Source organism: Rhynchophorus ferrugineus, unplaced genomic scaffold (assembly GCF_030347505.1).
Source record: "Rhynchophorus ferrugineus isolate W39M unplaced genomic scaffold, kcgeb_rfMv2 rfM1, whole genome shotgun sequence".
NCBI lineage: Eukaryota > Metazoa > Arthropoda > Insecta > Coleoptera > Curculionidae > Rhynchophorus > Rhynchophorus ferrugineus.
The window spans coordinates 86,434,216-86,450,874 of NW_027472580.1; the positions used below are offsets into that span (position 1 = coordinate 86,434,216).

The following is a 16,659-nucleotide window of genomic DNA, read 5'->3' on the forward strand; positions in this document are numbered from 1 at the left end:
GACCGTTATTTATTGGCAATATAAAAAAATGTGAAAATACGAATAATAAAACGGATGGCAGCGGAGTTACCTGAAGACGAGGCTTGGGCAGTCGATGGTGGCACGTCTTAACCAAACGAGGGTTGAGCACTGAATGACCGAAATACCCTTCAATAATATCCCAGATAAACGTCTCGGGGTTGCCGCCAGCTATTCGTTGTCGGGTTCCAGTTGGCACCCCGCCCGTGTTCAACATCTGGGATTATATTTCTGGGTATTTTGTAGACCGTTATTCCACGATGTAAAATTCGACATGCTCAAGGTCGCTACATATATTTTAGATTTACATTAAAAACAATGTCCTACAGTGCATTTATATTTTACATTATAAAAAAAACTGTTACCTATCCCTCTGACATGTTGTTTTTCTTATTTTGTCTTTCTTGCGTATGTTATAAAATAATTACTTATTAAAAAAACACATTACCAAGCCTTAAAATTAATGCTTAAAATCCATTAAATTACACTTCCTTTCATCAACACGGTAACCGCATCAGTATATCAGTTACATTTCCTCTCATTAGGGAACGAATACATGAAAAACCCTTTGAGGGGAAGGGCGTTCTTAGCACAAAACACCTGGTGATAATCACTCGAATTATACTTATCATTGCCACCGGTACCTTTTCAGGCGCAACTCCCTGACCGAGGCCAATATCGCACCGCTCCCTATCCTGTTCCGGACGTCCGGGACAGATGCCGGTACCACCCCCGAGTCGGAAAATCGTCTGGCGTCACGTGACGTCGACCAACAGCGTCACGCTCACGCTTCCGTGGAGTGCTGTACTGGAACGGTCATCGTCGAGCCCGTGCGCGACCAGAGCACCTCCAGCAGTTCTTCGGCGGCCTTCGATGACGCTCCGGTACACAAGAACGACGACGACGACACGACCAACAGAGGTACCTGGTTAAGGACGTCCATGCGAAGACTGCAACAGCTCAATTTACCTAGCGCCGACGATGGACAACCTAATAGTAATGAAGGTGGTGATGGTGGTGGTGCTGTGAGACCAGTCAGTGCTCCATCTAGATTACCATCATCAAATACATCAACAGGTAAGCTTGCAAATGTTCATACACCCACATATGATAAAAGCAAAATATATCAAATCGCGATTTAAAAGTTTTTAAAAGATCTGTAGAAGTGATTTCTTCAATTGATTACAAAGGGGAACTGTTAGATAATCAAAACACCAATTAAATGATGATGATGTTCCATTTAGAAGATAAATTTGCACAAACGGCTTTGTTCCAAAATAGTTTAAGTATTTACAAAAATACAACAAATGCAATCAATATTTGTATTCAAAAGTGCTGTTCTTCTTGTAAAAAGTGGTATTGTATAGTATTTCCATATAAAATTATTCTAGGAAGAGTCACTAAAAATGGACAATTTTACAAAAGTGAAAAAATTCGTAGAACAATAATTGAAAAAGATATAAAAATATCGTCTTAATTTGATATATGTGAAAACTTGGAATATCATTTTTTGGATCATCAATATATTATTTTGATACAGAGTGAGCCAACATGGTACCTACTTCACAGAAAGCTTTATCTAAGTTCAGTTTTTATATAGAATACGATCAATATCTATAAATATGTTATTACATTTCCAAATAGTTTTTATGTTCTTTTCTCAGTTGTCTCTTTAACTGAGCTAGCCGTAAGTTACAAAATATATTTAATATGTTATGATCTTGCTGGAACTAACTTACTATGGCACTGTATTAATATTTTGGAATCAAGAAACCTCCGTTCAAAATATTCTGATCTTTCGGATCAGAATATTTAAATAAACACAAAATAAAAAATAAAACTATTGGAATTCAATTTCTCAAACACTAAAGTCTAAATCTCTAATTTATTTAAAGTACATAAAAAATTTTATAGTACGATTTGTCCTTAGTTTCAAAATATGTCGCAGTTTTGGCGATCACCTCTTCATTCGACGAAAATTTCTTTCCAGCGAGCATTCTTTTGAGATTTGAGAAAAGAAAATAGTCGCTGGGGACAAATCTGGAGAATACGGTGGATGAGGAAGCAATTCGAAACCCAATTCATGGATTCTTGCCTTCGTTTTTCGCCAATTTTGTCCTTCAAATGGTCCAATAAAGCTATGTAATAGTCGCTGTTGATGGTCCTTCCTTTTCAAGGTAGTCAATAAAAAATATTCTCTACGCATTCCAAAATACAGACGCCATAACCTTGCCAGCCGACTGTTGCGTTTTTCCACGCTTTGGAGCGGGTTCATAGTGTGCAGTCCACTCAGATGATTGTCGATTGGACTTCGGAGTGAAATCATGGAGCCTTGTTTCATGCATTGTCACATATCGACGCAAAAACTCGGGTTTCTTACGCTTGATCATCTTCAAACACTGCTCCGAATCATCAACTCATCGTTGTTTTTGCTCAAAAGTGAGCTCGTGCGGCACCCACTTTACACAGAGTTTTCTCATACCCAAATATTCGTGAATGATATGATGTACACGTTCAGTTGATATCTTTAGAGTGTCTGTTATTTCATTCAATTTCAATATACGGTCATTAAAAATCGTTTTGTGGATTATTTAAATGTTTTCGTCGGTAACAAACTCTTTTGGGCGTCCACTGTGTTTACCGTCTTCGGTGGTTATTTCACAGGACTAAACTTAGCATAACAATCATTGATGGTTGATTTTCCTGCGGCAGTATACCGAAACTTTGCATCGAGCCAAGTTTTCGCGTCAACTGTATTTTTTCAATAACAAAAGTTGCTTCACTCAAGATGCTATAATTCACAAACTAATGATCGGACAGCTGTCATCTTTATACACGCATCTTTTGAGGGTTAAGGCTAACTAAAAAACATATGGATTTAATTCTAGTAGCTCCATCTATGTGTCAGGCCGCGGACTTTTCAATTAACCTGTTATATAACTTTATTATTACAGTAGATAATAACTTTTCGGTTGTTTTTTCTGAGCAGTCTCTTTAATTGGTCTAGCCATAAGAAAGGTATATTTAATATTTTATAATTTTTATGGGGCAAACCCACTAGACCAATTATCCTATTAATAATTTGGAATTAATAAACCTCCTTTAAAATATGATGTTTTTCAATCAGAATATTTAAAAACTATATACAATTTAGCATCAAAAGAGTAATTAGGTGACAGAAAAATTACCCGAAAATCGCTACTCCATCTTACTTTACTTTTATTTTACAAAGTTATTTAATAAGTTATTTTGCAAAAGAAACATGTCCTTCCAAAATAGTTTAGGAAATTAAAACAAAAAGTACAACAATTACTATCAACTTACCTGTTTTTCCGGTCATTGTTTTTCTGCAAATAGCTTTGGTTTTCTGGTAAAAAGTAATATTTTATAGTATTTGAAACTGAAACACCTTTGGGCATTATTGGAACTAATCTACATTATTTATTGCAGAAACAGACGGCCAATAAAAGTGGATAATTCTAAAATAAGTGAATACGTTGGTGGATTCTTTCAAATAGATATCCAAATAATCTTTATTGGTACATCTGAATATTTGAAATATAAAAAGCTATCTCCGTTTTCAACTTTATCTTATCAAGTAACTTCTTCTATCAAAAACGGCATTAATGAATATTATTGATGATCTTACATCTTAAACTAGACACTCTTAGTACAATCTCAATATACAAATTATATTTAGTGCTAGTATTCTATTGTACTTGCACCAATTCACAAGCAAAAGGTAGCAGATTGAATAAATCAATATCTATTTCCCAGATAAAAAATTTCCCAACTAAACTTATACACTATACTAAATTGGTGTGGTTTGGTTCGCTTCAATCTTCTGATTTCCTGCGTGTGGTCTAGTAGCTGAATTGCTTCTATGTTGCTGTGATTTAGTAACCTTCTTCCATATTTTACAGAGAAATCTTGGATAACTTTGTAAATCATAATGAGCAGCTCTTCCTGGGTTGCGTAGCGATAAATATTGTTAATTAATTGAAGAAGCTTTTTTTTGTAGTGTTGAATTATTAATCAGTTTAATATCTTAGGGTCACCCCTTATTTGCACCCCATTGCAAGTCTAAACAGGCTTTATTATTGACTAGCGACCCGCCCCGGCTTCGCACGGGTGCAATGCTGATACTAAATTAAATACACTACAGAAAAAATATGAACGTTGTATATAAAAACATAGCGGCCCGCTCCGACTTTGCACGGGCATAAAATATATATGCCTATGTCACTCAATGAAAACATGATTAAAATCGATCCAGTATTTTTGGTTCATTCATTACTGCCCTTGACCTGCACGCATTAAATTTGGAGTAAAACAATTCCTCTTCCGCTATACTTACTATGAAGATTTCCTGCTATCTTTGGAATATCTAAATTCATACAATTTTTATTACATTACACATTTTTAAACGCAAATTTTAAATTTGTAATATCTCCGAAAATATTTGTTTAATTTACATGCTGTAAGGAACCATATTGATCTATATTAATTGCACACCGTATTTAATTGGTCCTTAATTGGTACTTAATTCGATAAGGATTAATGCCGTATTGTTTAAAATAGCTTCGTAAATAAGCCATTTTCTCACGTAAAAAGTAAACAATAAAAATGGTTAATGTGGGTTATCCCTAAAAGATAAACATATACCATCGCGGACTTTTTTGTACACCTTTTTATGGTGTACAATACTGTAGTACATTAATTTGATCTAACTCGTAGGGTTAGGCAGCGTTTTTGCTAATTGCTAAATAAGCCTAAAAAAATAGGTTAATTTACGACATCACGTTAGAAACCTCTAAAATTAGCAATGTTGCCTTAGTATATTATGCATGTATTATACATATAAACCTTCCTCTTGAATCACTCTATCTATTGAAAAAAACCGCATCAAAATCCGTTGCGTAGTTTTAAAGATTTAAGCGCACATAGGGATATAGGGACAGAAAAGGCGACTTTGTTTTATACTATGTAATGATGGATAATTAAATCTTTTTGATCAAGGTCAAGCTAAGATTATCATCGAACTAACGAGTACAGTTGTTTAATTTTGAATATAATCTGCTGAGATTTTTATCTAACGTAGGGTAGGGGTGTTGGCTATCGATAAAATATCGATATTTCGAAAAAATGAAATGAAAAAGTGTCATTTTGTTTGGTAATTCTGGTACTTTTAACATAATTTATGAATGTTTGATTAAAAATTACGGAAATAAAACACTCTAATAGAATGCTGATCAAATGAATACAAGAGATTCTTTATTATTGACTGAGGTCATCTGTTTTCCTAGGGAGATCTTCAAGATCGAGGTCCAGGTCGAGAAATTCTGTGGCTCAGGATCCAAACGGAAGGGCTAGAAGTAGTTCGGCTTCCTCCAGGTCGCGAAGACCTAGGAGCTTATCGTCTAGTGTGACCAGTCTTGCTTCCAGCGTGGAGAGTACTCCCAGTTGTATGCCTCAAATGGAACGAAACAGAGCAGCGGCAAATGGTTCAGAACCCACTACGAATAACAACACTCGAAGGTAGGTTAACACTGTAACTAACTAACGCATTTACAGCCTGGTATAGGAATTTCGGTATTTATTGCCGATCGTTCACACTGATTCGACACAAAATAATAATTCTAAAGGAAATTACGATTGTTAAGATCATTTAAAATTATTTTAAAACTCAAATATCAACCTTATTTTTTATTTTAAAGTATACCAATAGTATTAAAGGTTCTTCTAAGAACCAAACGCAGATGGAAGCCCAGAATACTATTGTAACATGTAGCCTCTGCTGTGCTAATATCTGCGTTTGGATGTTAGAAGAACCTTTAAAACTTAATTTAATGTCTTGACGACGTTTCGGCAGAATCTCATCTGTCGTCTTCAGGTCTGGTTTCCTTGCCCTTTACATCTCGTTACACCAGCCGACCTCTACAAATATATTATAATTTTATTTATAGCAATTCATCTAAACTGAATTTTAATGTGTAGTGTGTATATTAAAAGACACAACATATTAAGGGACACAAGTAAAATATCAAATTAATTTTTTTCTAACCTTGTATATTTTAGCGAATTAATGAATGAGCAATCATTTAAATCATAATATCTTCTTGATATCTCTGTCCATTGTTGTTAGTCATGCAACTTGAAATATTTTTATCTCTCTATCACTTCCTCTTCCTGAATATAGGACAATAGCTACACACATTAAGTCAGCAGATATCATATTTTGGCAGCAATTTCAACTACACGCTCTAATTAACTTTTTACAAAGAATTCCCTTGTCTTAACAAGAAAATCTGTTAAAGATATAATTAAAACAAAGTTCGATTTAAATTCAAGGAAAATGTTGAATATATACATAAACTATTTGACTATTTTTTAGGTGAAAATTAGTTATTTATTTTGAAGAAATCGTAAGCTATATGTTTTTCGTCACTAGTTTTTTTGTAGTGGTATTTTATGTTATTAGACCAGAGAGTTTGTAATGGGAAAGAAAGAGTCTGGTAAATACGACCATTAGTACAGGATGTTATTATTTCGTTATTGAAAGTAGTTATTTGAGGAAAACGAGTAATGCAGACTAAATTAGGAGGAATAAGTATTATGATATGAATCTGCTTTTTGAAAAGTAATCCCTGAAGAGCAAATAAGGGGTCTACTATCATGCATAACTTTGGGCTACGATCTCTGGCTTTTTATATCTGGTTTGATATTATATTGAACTTTTCTTAGTCGTTCAATTTCAGGAAGGTGATCTTTTTCTACTGACCAATAGGTGATAATATATTTTAATGAGTCTATATACTTAGATCTAAGTTCCACAATGGTTGTGCAATATTTAGTCGAGTGTTTTGTTGTTACAAAATTACTTACTTCCCTTTCATGACTAGACGATTTTAATCTTCTAGATGTGGAGTTAACAATATTTCAAGTTGCGTTAGTAATAGTATATGATATAGGCAAAGGTATTAACAAAATATTTTGTATAGAATAATTGCTCCTTCATTTATTCGTCAATATTAAGTTGGCAAGAAATGAATTAAGTTCATCTTATATTATCCATGTTTAAGTCAGTAATATTATTTGTAATGATATATTTGGACTATTCCACAGTATCGGTGTAAAAAGTTGCCAGACTTGAACTTGTGATCTAATTCTTTCAACACTTACTGATTTTACCATTTCATCTAAGGTTAGAATCTATTATGAGCCTACATGAAGCAATAAACCTAGCTTCAACTCTTTATTTTATTACTTTCTCGATATGCTAAAATATTATTTCTCTTTAACATTAAGATCATTAATTTTGAAATATCTAATTCAATAACTGCTTATTGTCTTTGGTAAAGTATTGATATGGTACTGTTATTTGCTCCAAAAAAGTGGAAACGATATTTATTATTGTAACTGTTGTTGAAAACATCCAATACCTTTTATAATAAGATTTAATCATACAAGTTGTTTACAGACGCCATAAAAACGATATTAAATTCCAGACTACCCCAACTATGGCAACTGTTTTTATATTGAATAACATAAAGGAAAAAGTTTTTGCCATTTAATCTTGTAAACTCACGCTTCGTCCTTATTATAGTTGTTTCGTACTTTAATAAAATAAATTTGGAACAAACAAATAACAGTTCTACAGATCCAAAAGTTATTATTAATTAAGCAATTTTACACAAAAACACATAATTTTGATTTAGAGCATTATTTTTATGTCTACAAACAGCCAGTAATGTGTGTGGTAAAAAAATCGAAATTTCATTTGTTGAAAATGACTATTACGATTCACTGAAACCAATGTGATTTTCAAACTAAACTGCAGATTGTCATGAAATATTGACATGTGTAGCTTGAAGATATATATACCTGTTGAGTAACACTTTATTTTTGTATGCGTTTAAAAATTTTCTTAAAGCATTTGTCCATTCTATTTCAATCCCTAAGTTATGATTTTTAACATTTCCTCTGGCGAAAATCGTTGTTCACCCAATTTATTATTAAAACATGATTCTTAATATATTATGCCGTTATATAAATATTATGAATCATCATGGTTGTATTTCTTTTAAGTGCTTGTTTGCTACAAAGAGAACAATTTAAAATTATGTGAGATTAGAAAGATCAAACAAACATTTTCTCTAATTAATTGATCTACCAAAAATTCATGTACGCTAGTTGAACTAATGCCTAAGTTTGTCACCTCAAATTGTTCCATTATGCTACATGTTTTGAGGTTATGACTTGATTATCAATACGATATATTGTTTTAGGCAAAGCTTTCTTTGCTGTCATCCTTAATAATCTCCTTCATTTTAATTTTAGTCTTAATAATCTCCTTAATTTTAATTTTAGTTCTAATATCACACCTCTTTGAAAGCCATCATCTTAAAGAAAAAAAGCTTCGACACTTAAACTTTCACATTATTTTTTTTCTTTACTAGTACTCGGAAATTGTTGAATAACGACCCCTTTCAGTTGGTACTGATATTTAAAATACATTTCAAATACATTACGTAAGGAGTGATTCGACAAGGGATTTTCAAATTCCCCAAGGATGTAAAATGATGTAGTAACAAGAAAATTGAGTGCCATGTAAATTATGTTCGAGATATGTTGTTTGTTTATGTCTAGTTATGTAAAATCAAGGATTATGTTCTGAGTTGTCTGCATCATATTGTTATTGGAAAGTAAAATAAAAAGGGATCTAAGTGAATCTGTTTTTTTTAATAATTTGTCTGTACCACTACTTGAAAGGACAAATTGCATCTGTCAGAGATAGTTAAATCAGGATAAGGCACTCAATGTATTAACAAAATTCCATTTTAGTTTATTTTAAGTTGGAAATATAACAAGATTCTAATATAAATAAAATAATTAAGCAAAAAAGAGCAGGACTAAATCTACAATTAATTAAAAAGCCACAATAGTTTGAAGGTTAGAATTATTTTGCTATATTTACATTGAACAGATGGTATCCCTGAAGCCTTGATCCACCTAACTAATACTTGTACAACTAAGTAATGTACTTTATTTTGATCAGAGAAGAAAGCAGTCCTATTTACCTTTTTATGTTTAGTCTTTTGTCTTTCGTTGTTGTGTCTTTTTTATCAAATCATTCTGATATTACTGTATTTCTCCTCAATTTCTTCTACTACTACCTGTGTACATGTTTCTTGAGAATATTAGTTTTAGTCACTGCATTATTCATACTGTATTTGCCATATCTTCTAAACATTTAGCATTCATTCTCTCCTCGTACATTTTAACCAAATGCTCAAATACATTTGAAACAATTACACACATATCTATGCACATAAATATTTCACACTTTACAATACAATTTTATTTACAGTTATATATACTACGGTTATCCTTTATTAATTTTATACTCACTTGTAGTTATTCACACTATCACCCAGTCTTGGTATGGTTAGCATTGAATCATAATCCCACATCCAGAAAATTTAATTAATTCACACATCTGAACCACTATTCAAGTCAATAACTAAACTGTTAATTTCCAATATAACACTAGTGTACGATTCTACCATTTGTCTACCAGTGTCATTAATGGAGTTCATACAAACCGAAGGGTGTTACTGTACACAATGCTTTCCACATATACAATCAGTTCTTGCCTGTATATCTTTCTCAACCCACATATCTACTGTAGTAATTCTTTCCCTTAATTCGAACTGATTGAATTTGATTTCTAAAAAAGTAAATTGCATAAAACACAATTAAATATTTTATTTATATTTACCAAGTGACAATATGAAATATTTCACTCTTTAACATGGCATATTCAAAACTTATGTATTTTATGTATTACAAGCCACTATGGATACTTTCCATGCCAACAGTTATCATTGAAATAATTGTATTAAGTTATGTTTGTATTAAAAAATCTCCTCACCGTTTTTATATACTTCATAAAATTAATCTCGTTTGTAGATAAGGGGGATCCTAAATTATATTGTTTTTCTTTTCTGACAGATTTTAGTCATAGTGTCCATGTCTATTCAGTCGTAATATATTTCTGACTGACTATTTATATGGCCTCGGCATTTCCAGAGTGATCACAAATATTAAGCAGCGACTTTAAATGCATCAAGACAAGTAAAGCACCAAAAAAACGTTTGCCTATTTATCTTTATATTATCGCTAATGTTTTAAAGAATTTTGCAGACATCCGAATTACTTTTGCAGGCTGATTCGGTTACATGTTCGAACGTATCGGACAGCATTGTATTTAGCATTAGCATCATTAGAGCATTAGAATTTACAAATTTCAATAGGAAGTACAAAGTCATTATATATCATGATGCTACTTTGGATAGGCTATATTATCAATTTTGCTCAATAAATGCTTTTTTAAAGCAAACAAATAGGTAGAATATATATAAAGATCTAATAATTTCACTAAAAAGTGGAATAGCACTTCGTGTAAATTATTCCATCGATCACATCATGTTAGAGTCATTGCTATCGAAGGAGGTCACGCGAAGACAACGAATTCCTGAATGGACATTAATAGTGATCTATAAATAACGCGTATTGGTTCCGAAAAACTGTCGTCATCTGATTCGCTTTGAATAATTAATTTATCTATTACTTCACTGCTGCATAGTTTATGTTTTGTAACGAAAAAATGCTTATCGGGGCCTGTTCCACGGCGATAATAATAATAACAACATGTGTTGACATTCACACAGTTACGTTAAATTGCAATAACAACGAATTACAAGAATAAATAATGCACTCGCCGACCTTGTACTTCCATTTTCTATTCAACAGTCCGGTAATAAAAAGTATAACGCTACTACAATGCAACGTAGTACGGAAAAACTTAATTTAATTAAATGTTTGACTTTTTGTTTACCGTAAGATCGACAGGCGCATTAAAATTGTTTGTTCTGAAGAAGTTTAATTTTCTATAAATCATTCGTCCTTTTATTGTTTACAAAAACATTTAATATTTTTCCCCGGTTTGGTGATATTTAATATCTGTTTGATGTGGTATGACAAGCTATAAAGTTTGTACAGTTAAGTTGTTCTTTAATTTCTATATATACATTAGTTAAAATCGTTAGTAAATACAGACTTCTTTCCTTCCCCAGCTCTCTGTTGTATTAGCCAACTAATCGTAAAAAATATATGACTAGATTAATTAATTATTTCATTAATAGTGGGAAATTAAATCAATCTAATTAAATTAATCAAAATATTGATATTACTGATTATTAATATCATAAGTATACACGGTATTAGACCTGAGCAACGAAGTATAAATCGGAAATGAACAAAGGTTGAACTGAGTCGTTTATACTGCTTGGGATCTGTTTCACTAATTAGGGTCCAATAGTGATCGCTCAGCATGCCTTCGTCCCAAAATATTCGCTATATCTTGGTGTAGCCGCTGTCGCTGTCACGCAAGTTTTGTTGGAAAAAATCAAAATGTGAATGCAGAAAATGTATTTGGAGAGACATTCTAGTTCCAATCTTGTGGTAATTTTGCAAATTGCAAATTGTCGATTACGTCCTTGTAATTCGGTAAAACTTTGTAAGTTTTTTGTTGCTGTATAGATAGATGTTGCTTCAATAAGATGGCACTTTATACCATGTCGCGCATGAAATGATGGATATTGAAATAGTTCTAGTACTCTCGATGAAAATAATATATTAGTCTAAAATTTCTAGAATTTAAAACAAATTATTGTTTTCGTTACGTCTTCTGAGCTATAGAAACAATAATTACTATCATCAAACGTCATACTATTTGTACACAAATCTACGTTTTATAAAATTATTAAATCATTTTTTCTATCGAGATAACAAAATCTATCTTTATTTAAACTCATAAATATATAACACAGAGTATAACACCACAAGCGTTACTGAAATCCGTTCAAAAATTGCACTGGTAACATGAACCTTATAGTTAATATAAATGTATAATATAAATTATTACCTACCATCAAACATCAACAAACATAAAACATAAAACATATTACATACATAAACAGATGGTATTAATGTAACACCAAAAATGAACATTGCTACAGGTAATATCACAGAAAGAACAATCCTGAATTTATTTAAGCACTTTGATCCATATAAAAATAGATAAACAAGATCATAATAATACTTAGTAGTCGACCTCAAGCCTTAATTATAACAGGTAAATTGAAAGTTCCTGGCCTACCATAGTAAAACAAATTTTTTGGCAAAATTAGTTTTTAACTGGTTTAACTAGCTTAAGTTTAGTTATTCAACATAATTCCCTTCAAGGGTGATACACTGATTATAGCGATCCTTCAACTTTTCGACACCATTGTTGTGGTACGATTTGTGATTTGCTTCAAAATAGGCCTCAGTTTCGTCGATCACCTCTTCATTCGACGAACATTCCCAGCGGGCATTCTTTTGAGATCTGAGAAGAGGAAATAATCGCTGGAGGCCAGATCTGAAAAATACGGTGGATAAGGAAGCAATTCGAAGCCAAATTCATGGTTTTGCCATCGTTTTCACTGACTTGTCACACGGTGCAACGTCTTGATGAAGCAGCACTTTCTTTTTCTTCAAATGCGGTCGTTTTTCGGCGATTTCGTCCTTCAAACGGTCCAATAAGGCTATATAATAGTGGCTGTTGATGGTCCTTCCTTTTTCAAGGTAGTCAATGAAAATTATTCTATGCGCATCACGAAATACAGAGGCCATAAACTTGCCAGCCGACTGTTGCGTTTTCCCACGCTTTGGAGCGGGTTCATCGTGTGCAGTCCACTCGGACGACTGTCGTTTGGACCTCGCAGTGAAATTATGGAGCCATGTTACATCCATTGTCACATATCGATGCAAAAACTAGAGTTTATTATGCTTGATCATCTTCAAACACTGCTCCGAACCCGTCGTTATTTTTAGTCAAAAGTGAGCTCGCACCACTTTGCACAGAGCTTTCTCATACCGTAATATATTCGTGAATAATATTCGTGAATGATATAATGCACACGTTCAGTTGATATCTTTAGAGTGTCTGCTATTTTTTAATTTCAATTTACGGTCACAAACTAATGATCCGACGCTGTAAAATTTATACACGCATGTTTTGAGTATTATTGCTAACTAAAAAACATATGAATTTAATTCTAGTAACGCCATCTATGTGCCATGTAGGGGACTTTTCAATTGACTTGTTATTTATGTTTTCAAATTTGATAAATTAATTTAATTTACCTAAAAGAGTGTTTTTATAAGTTACATTTATTCATTATGTTTTTAATATACTATGTAGATAATTACTTTCTATTACGAAATATTTTTACATAATGATGGCAAGATTAGTTCGTTCCGGAATATGAAATGCACAGAATATTTTATAGGCTAAAGAAATATTCTATGTAGATAAGTAGGATACAAAGCAATAAAGCAACAAAGTCATCTTATTTGTATGAATCAGTAAAAAAAATATCAATTAATAAAGCTATAAATTAACGCAATAAAGTGATATTTAATCCAACATTTTTTCTCCATCTGCACTTGCAGTTTCTGTAAATAAACTTGAATTCCATGCTGTTGGCTTTAGAATTACTAGTCAATCATTAGTCTAATAATGACTGTAAATTTGTCAACACCTTACATTTTTATTCCAGAGAAATCGAAATCGAAATATATTAACACCTCATCCGCAATTATTATAATTAGAAACATTACAGTAGAATATACTTATTATATAAAACCACCATAACACATCGACACTGGATGAATTATCAGATATTTTCGAACTAAAACCCGAGATACTTAAAATTTGACGATTTTATTTTTTCCCGTCCTACAATGAAGTGGCCTCAAGCTTGCAAATTAAAACGAAAATGCAAGTGATACAAAAACTGATAAAAATTTAATATTTTAAGGTTATGTTGTTGACAGGTGTCTAATACTTCTATACCGCATTTTACATCGGATAATTTGAACACAATTAAGATATATATATATATATATATATATATATATATATATATATATATATATATATATATATATATATATATATATATAGATATATATATATATAGATATATATATATATATATATATATATATATATATATATATATATATATATATATAAATATTAGTAAATATTTATGGAATTATTTTTTATTTATATAACGTCATGTTTTACATAACCTTAAATAATTGAGCGGATTAATTTTTGAAAGTGTTACAAAATGTCTCAGAATTAATGCCAATCAGATCACAATATTGAAACCATTTTTTGACAGAAAGTCAAACGTTAGGCGTTTTGTCAAATAGACAATATTATTAAACAGAGTTTATATGCTTAATTGGGCAAATACAATGTCGGATATACCACCTCCGTTCCGTGTTTCGCCGGTTATTAAGGTAAAAACTGTTGAAGTACGTTTATTATCGAAAATATCCCTCTGGTGGTGTCCAGTTTTTTAGATACTCTTTCCTCTGTACGGGTATTGTATACGGCTACCTCAGGCATCACGCGCTAAAGGCTTTGGAGGACAGCAAACAAGAAGAACGAGCTGTGAGACGAGCTGAGCGACTCGCTAGGCTCGAGGAGGAGAAACGTCTCTCGGCTCAAAGAGATTTTGAACAAATTGTCGAGATATTTACGCCACCCCCACCACCTCCACCCAAAATAACCGTAGAAGGTCAAGGATATTTCCTTGGTATTAAAGGTACAATATAAACTGTTTTTAATAATATCTTCCTAATTACTAAGAAACTATTACGTTTATTTTTTATAACAACGCGTGTGGCGCGCTCTGTCGATAAAAGTTAATTACACAATATAATATAATGATACATAGGTGTTGGTCCTGAACAATGCGAATCTAAATATGAGAATATTGATCAAGATGACACATCTAATCCAAAATTGGAGATATTTGGTTCCAAGATAGAAGAATTCAGCGTAGACGAAGAAACCACAGAGTTGTGTCCACCAGAATCGACGGATTTTAATGATATGAATGATCAAGAAACTATTGAAAATAATATGATTTCAACTGATGATGTTGCCGCTGACGATAATGATCCTGAATGTACTTTGGACCCAAAAGACTAGATGTTATATTTCTTCTTTTAATCCTTTAAAGTTGAATGTAAATAAAGTGTTAGTAATTCTCCGATGAACATTTTATTTTATTAAATTTGTTTTTTTATTATTTTGTTTCTATTTTATTTTGTGGTTTAGCCTACACATTTTAAAACCTCCAAGTTTATTATGTTTTTATGTTTGTTATAGTAACCACACGTTAATTCTTGAAAATATGGTATTATCATCATTAAATTATTGATTAAATAGAAACCTGAAATATTGTGATACCAACTTTATGATTTTTCCTGGCATTTGAAACAGAAATAAAAATCACTCAGTTCTGAGAAAAAATAACACGTATTTGTAAGTATAGAGAATGGAAAATATTTTAATTTAATTTTAATATTTCCAGTGATAAGAATAAATATTATATAATAATTTACTTTATTTGGTACGATTCTTCTACTCAGATATCTAATATTTGTCATGATAAAGTAGTTTGTTAAATATACGTTATATATTACAGGGCATGGCCAAAAATATTGTGAATATCTGATATATACGCGTTTAAAACAATTACTGTTAATTAATCTGTAATTCTTCGCGAAGTAAATTCGTAAAATGTCTTCTGTAAATTGCTTCAATGATATTAGAGCTTGACTCTAGTTGAGTAAATTCAGAACTCTTTGCTCTAAAACTCACCATAACTATTTTGAACCATCTCTGAACCATTTTTGAACAGGGTCATAACGCACATATATTGAATTGTGCTTATTGGAAAACCTGAAATAACTTTTTCCCAAACCCAATATAACTGACAGTTTCGTCTCTAATATATTCAAAAGAACTATCGTTAATTATTTATTACAAATATATTTTACAAAACCTGTTTCAATGCAATTATATTTTAATTATCTATAAAGTTCAAGGAAAATTTAACGTTTTTTTTCTATAACTTAGGGGTCTGATTTATTCAAATTTCGAAGCTAGATGTTTGATGCCGCCAATCTTCAATACCAATATTGTTTACCAATGTTGTTATGTGGTTCATTGTGTAGCTATTTGCTTGTGTGTTTGCAACCAGGTCACTTAATGTACATTATCCGTCAAGTTTTCTTCTATCTATTTCTACATTATATGTACGTCGATCACTATTTCCTATTCGTCTTCGAAGACGTGGCATTTTATTTTAATAAATATTTAACAAATAAATACGTAGCAACAAATAGATAATAAGTAACTTTTTAAGTAGCTGTAAACATTGAATTGTAATGTTAGAATAAATGATATTTTATAACTTCTTTTTGTAAACAAGTTTTGTCACTAGAGTCACCAGAGGGCGCGCAAAACAGGTTACTACAGGGGCAAATTAGATATTTTCTTTAATAACTAGTTAACATTTTCAAAATACATCAAAAACAATATCTAATCTAACAAATGATAACTTATTTTCTAACTATACACTGTCGTTGCCTTAAATATTATAAAATAAGAAACTATAAATCAAAAAATTATTTGTCCAAAATGTACTTAAAAATGCAATATTTCAA

At 31.7% G+C, this 16,659-nt stretch overlaps 2 protein-coding genes across 4 annotated transcripts in view; both read left to right on the plus strand.

Moving 5' to 3' along the window:
- bdg (sodium-dependent transporter bedraggled) overlaps positions 1–16,659 on the plus strand; it is a 133,988-nt gene that overhangs the window by 68,697 nt on the left and 48,632 nt on the right. For all 3 annotated transcript variants that reach the window (XM_076411609.1, XM_076411627.1, XM_076411618.1), the window contains exons 4-5: positions 671–1,095; positions 5,325–5,556. In XM_076411609.1, coding sequence (XP_076267724.1) covers positions 671–1,095; positions 5,325–5,556 — 657 coding nt within the window. The remainder of the gene's footprint in view (positions 1–670; positions 1,096–5,324; positions 5,557–16,659) is intronic.
- LOC143200875 (uncharacterized) lies at positions 14,262–15,195 on the plus strand. Its single transcript, XM_076411639.1, has 3 exons — positions 14,262–14,439; positions 14,495–14,747; positions 14,880–15,195. The coding sequence occupies exons 1-3, from the start codon at positions 14,374–14,376 to the stop codon at positions 15,134–15,136; spliced, it is 576 nt and encodes a 191-aa protein (XP_076267754.1). The 5' UTR covers positions 14,262–14,373; the 3' UTR covers positions 15,137–15,195.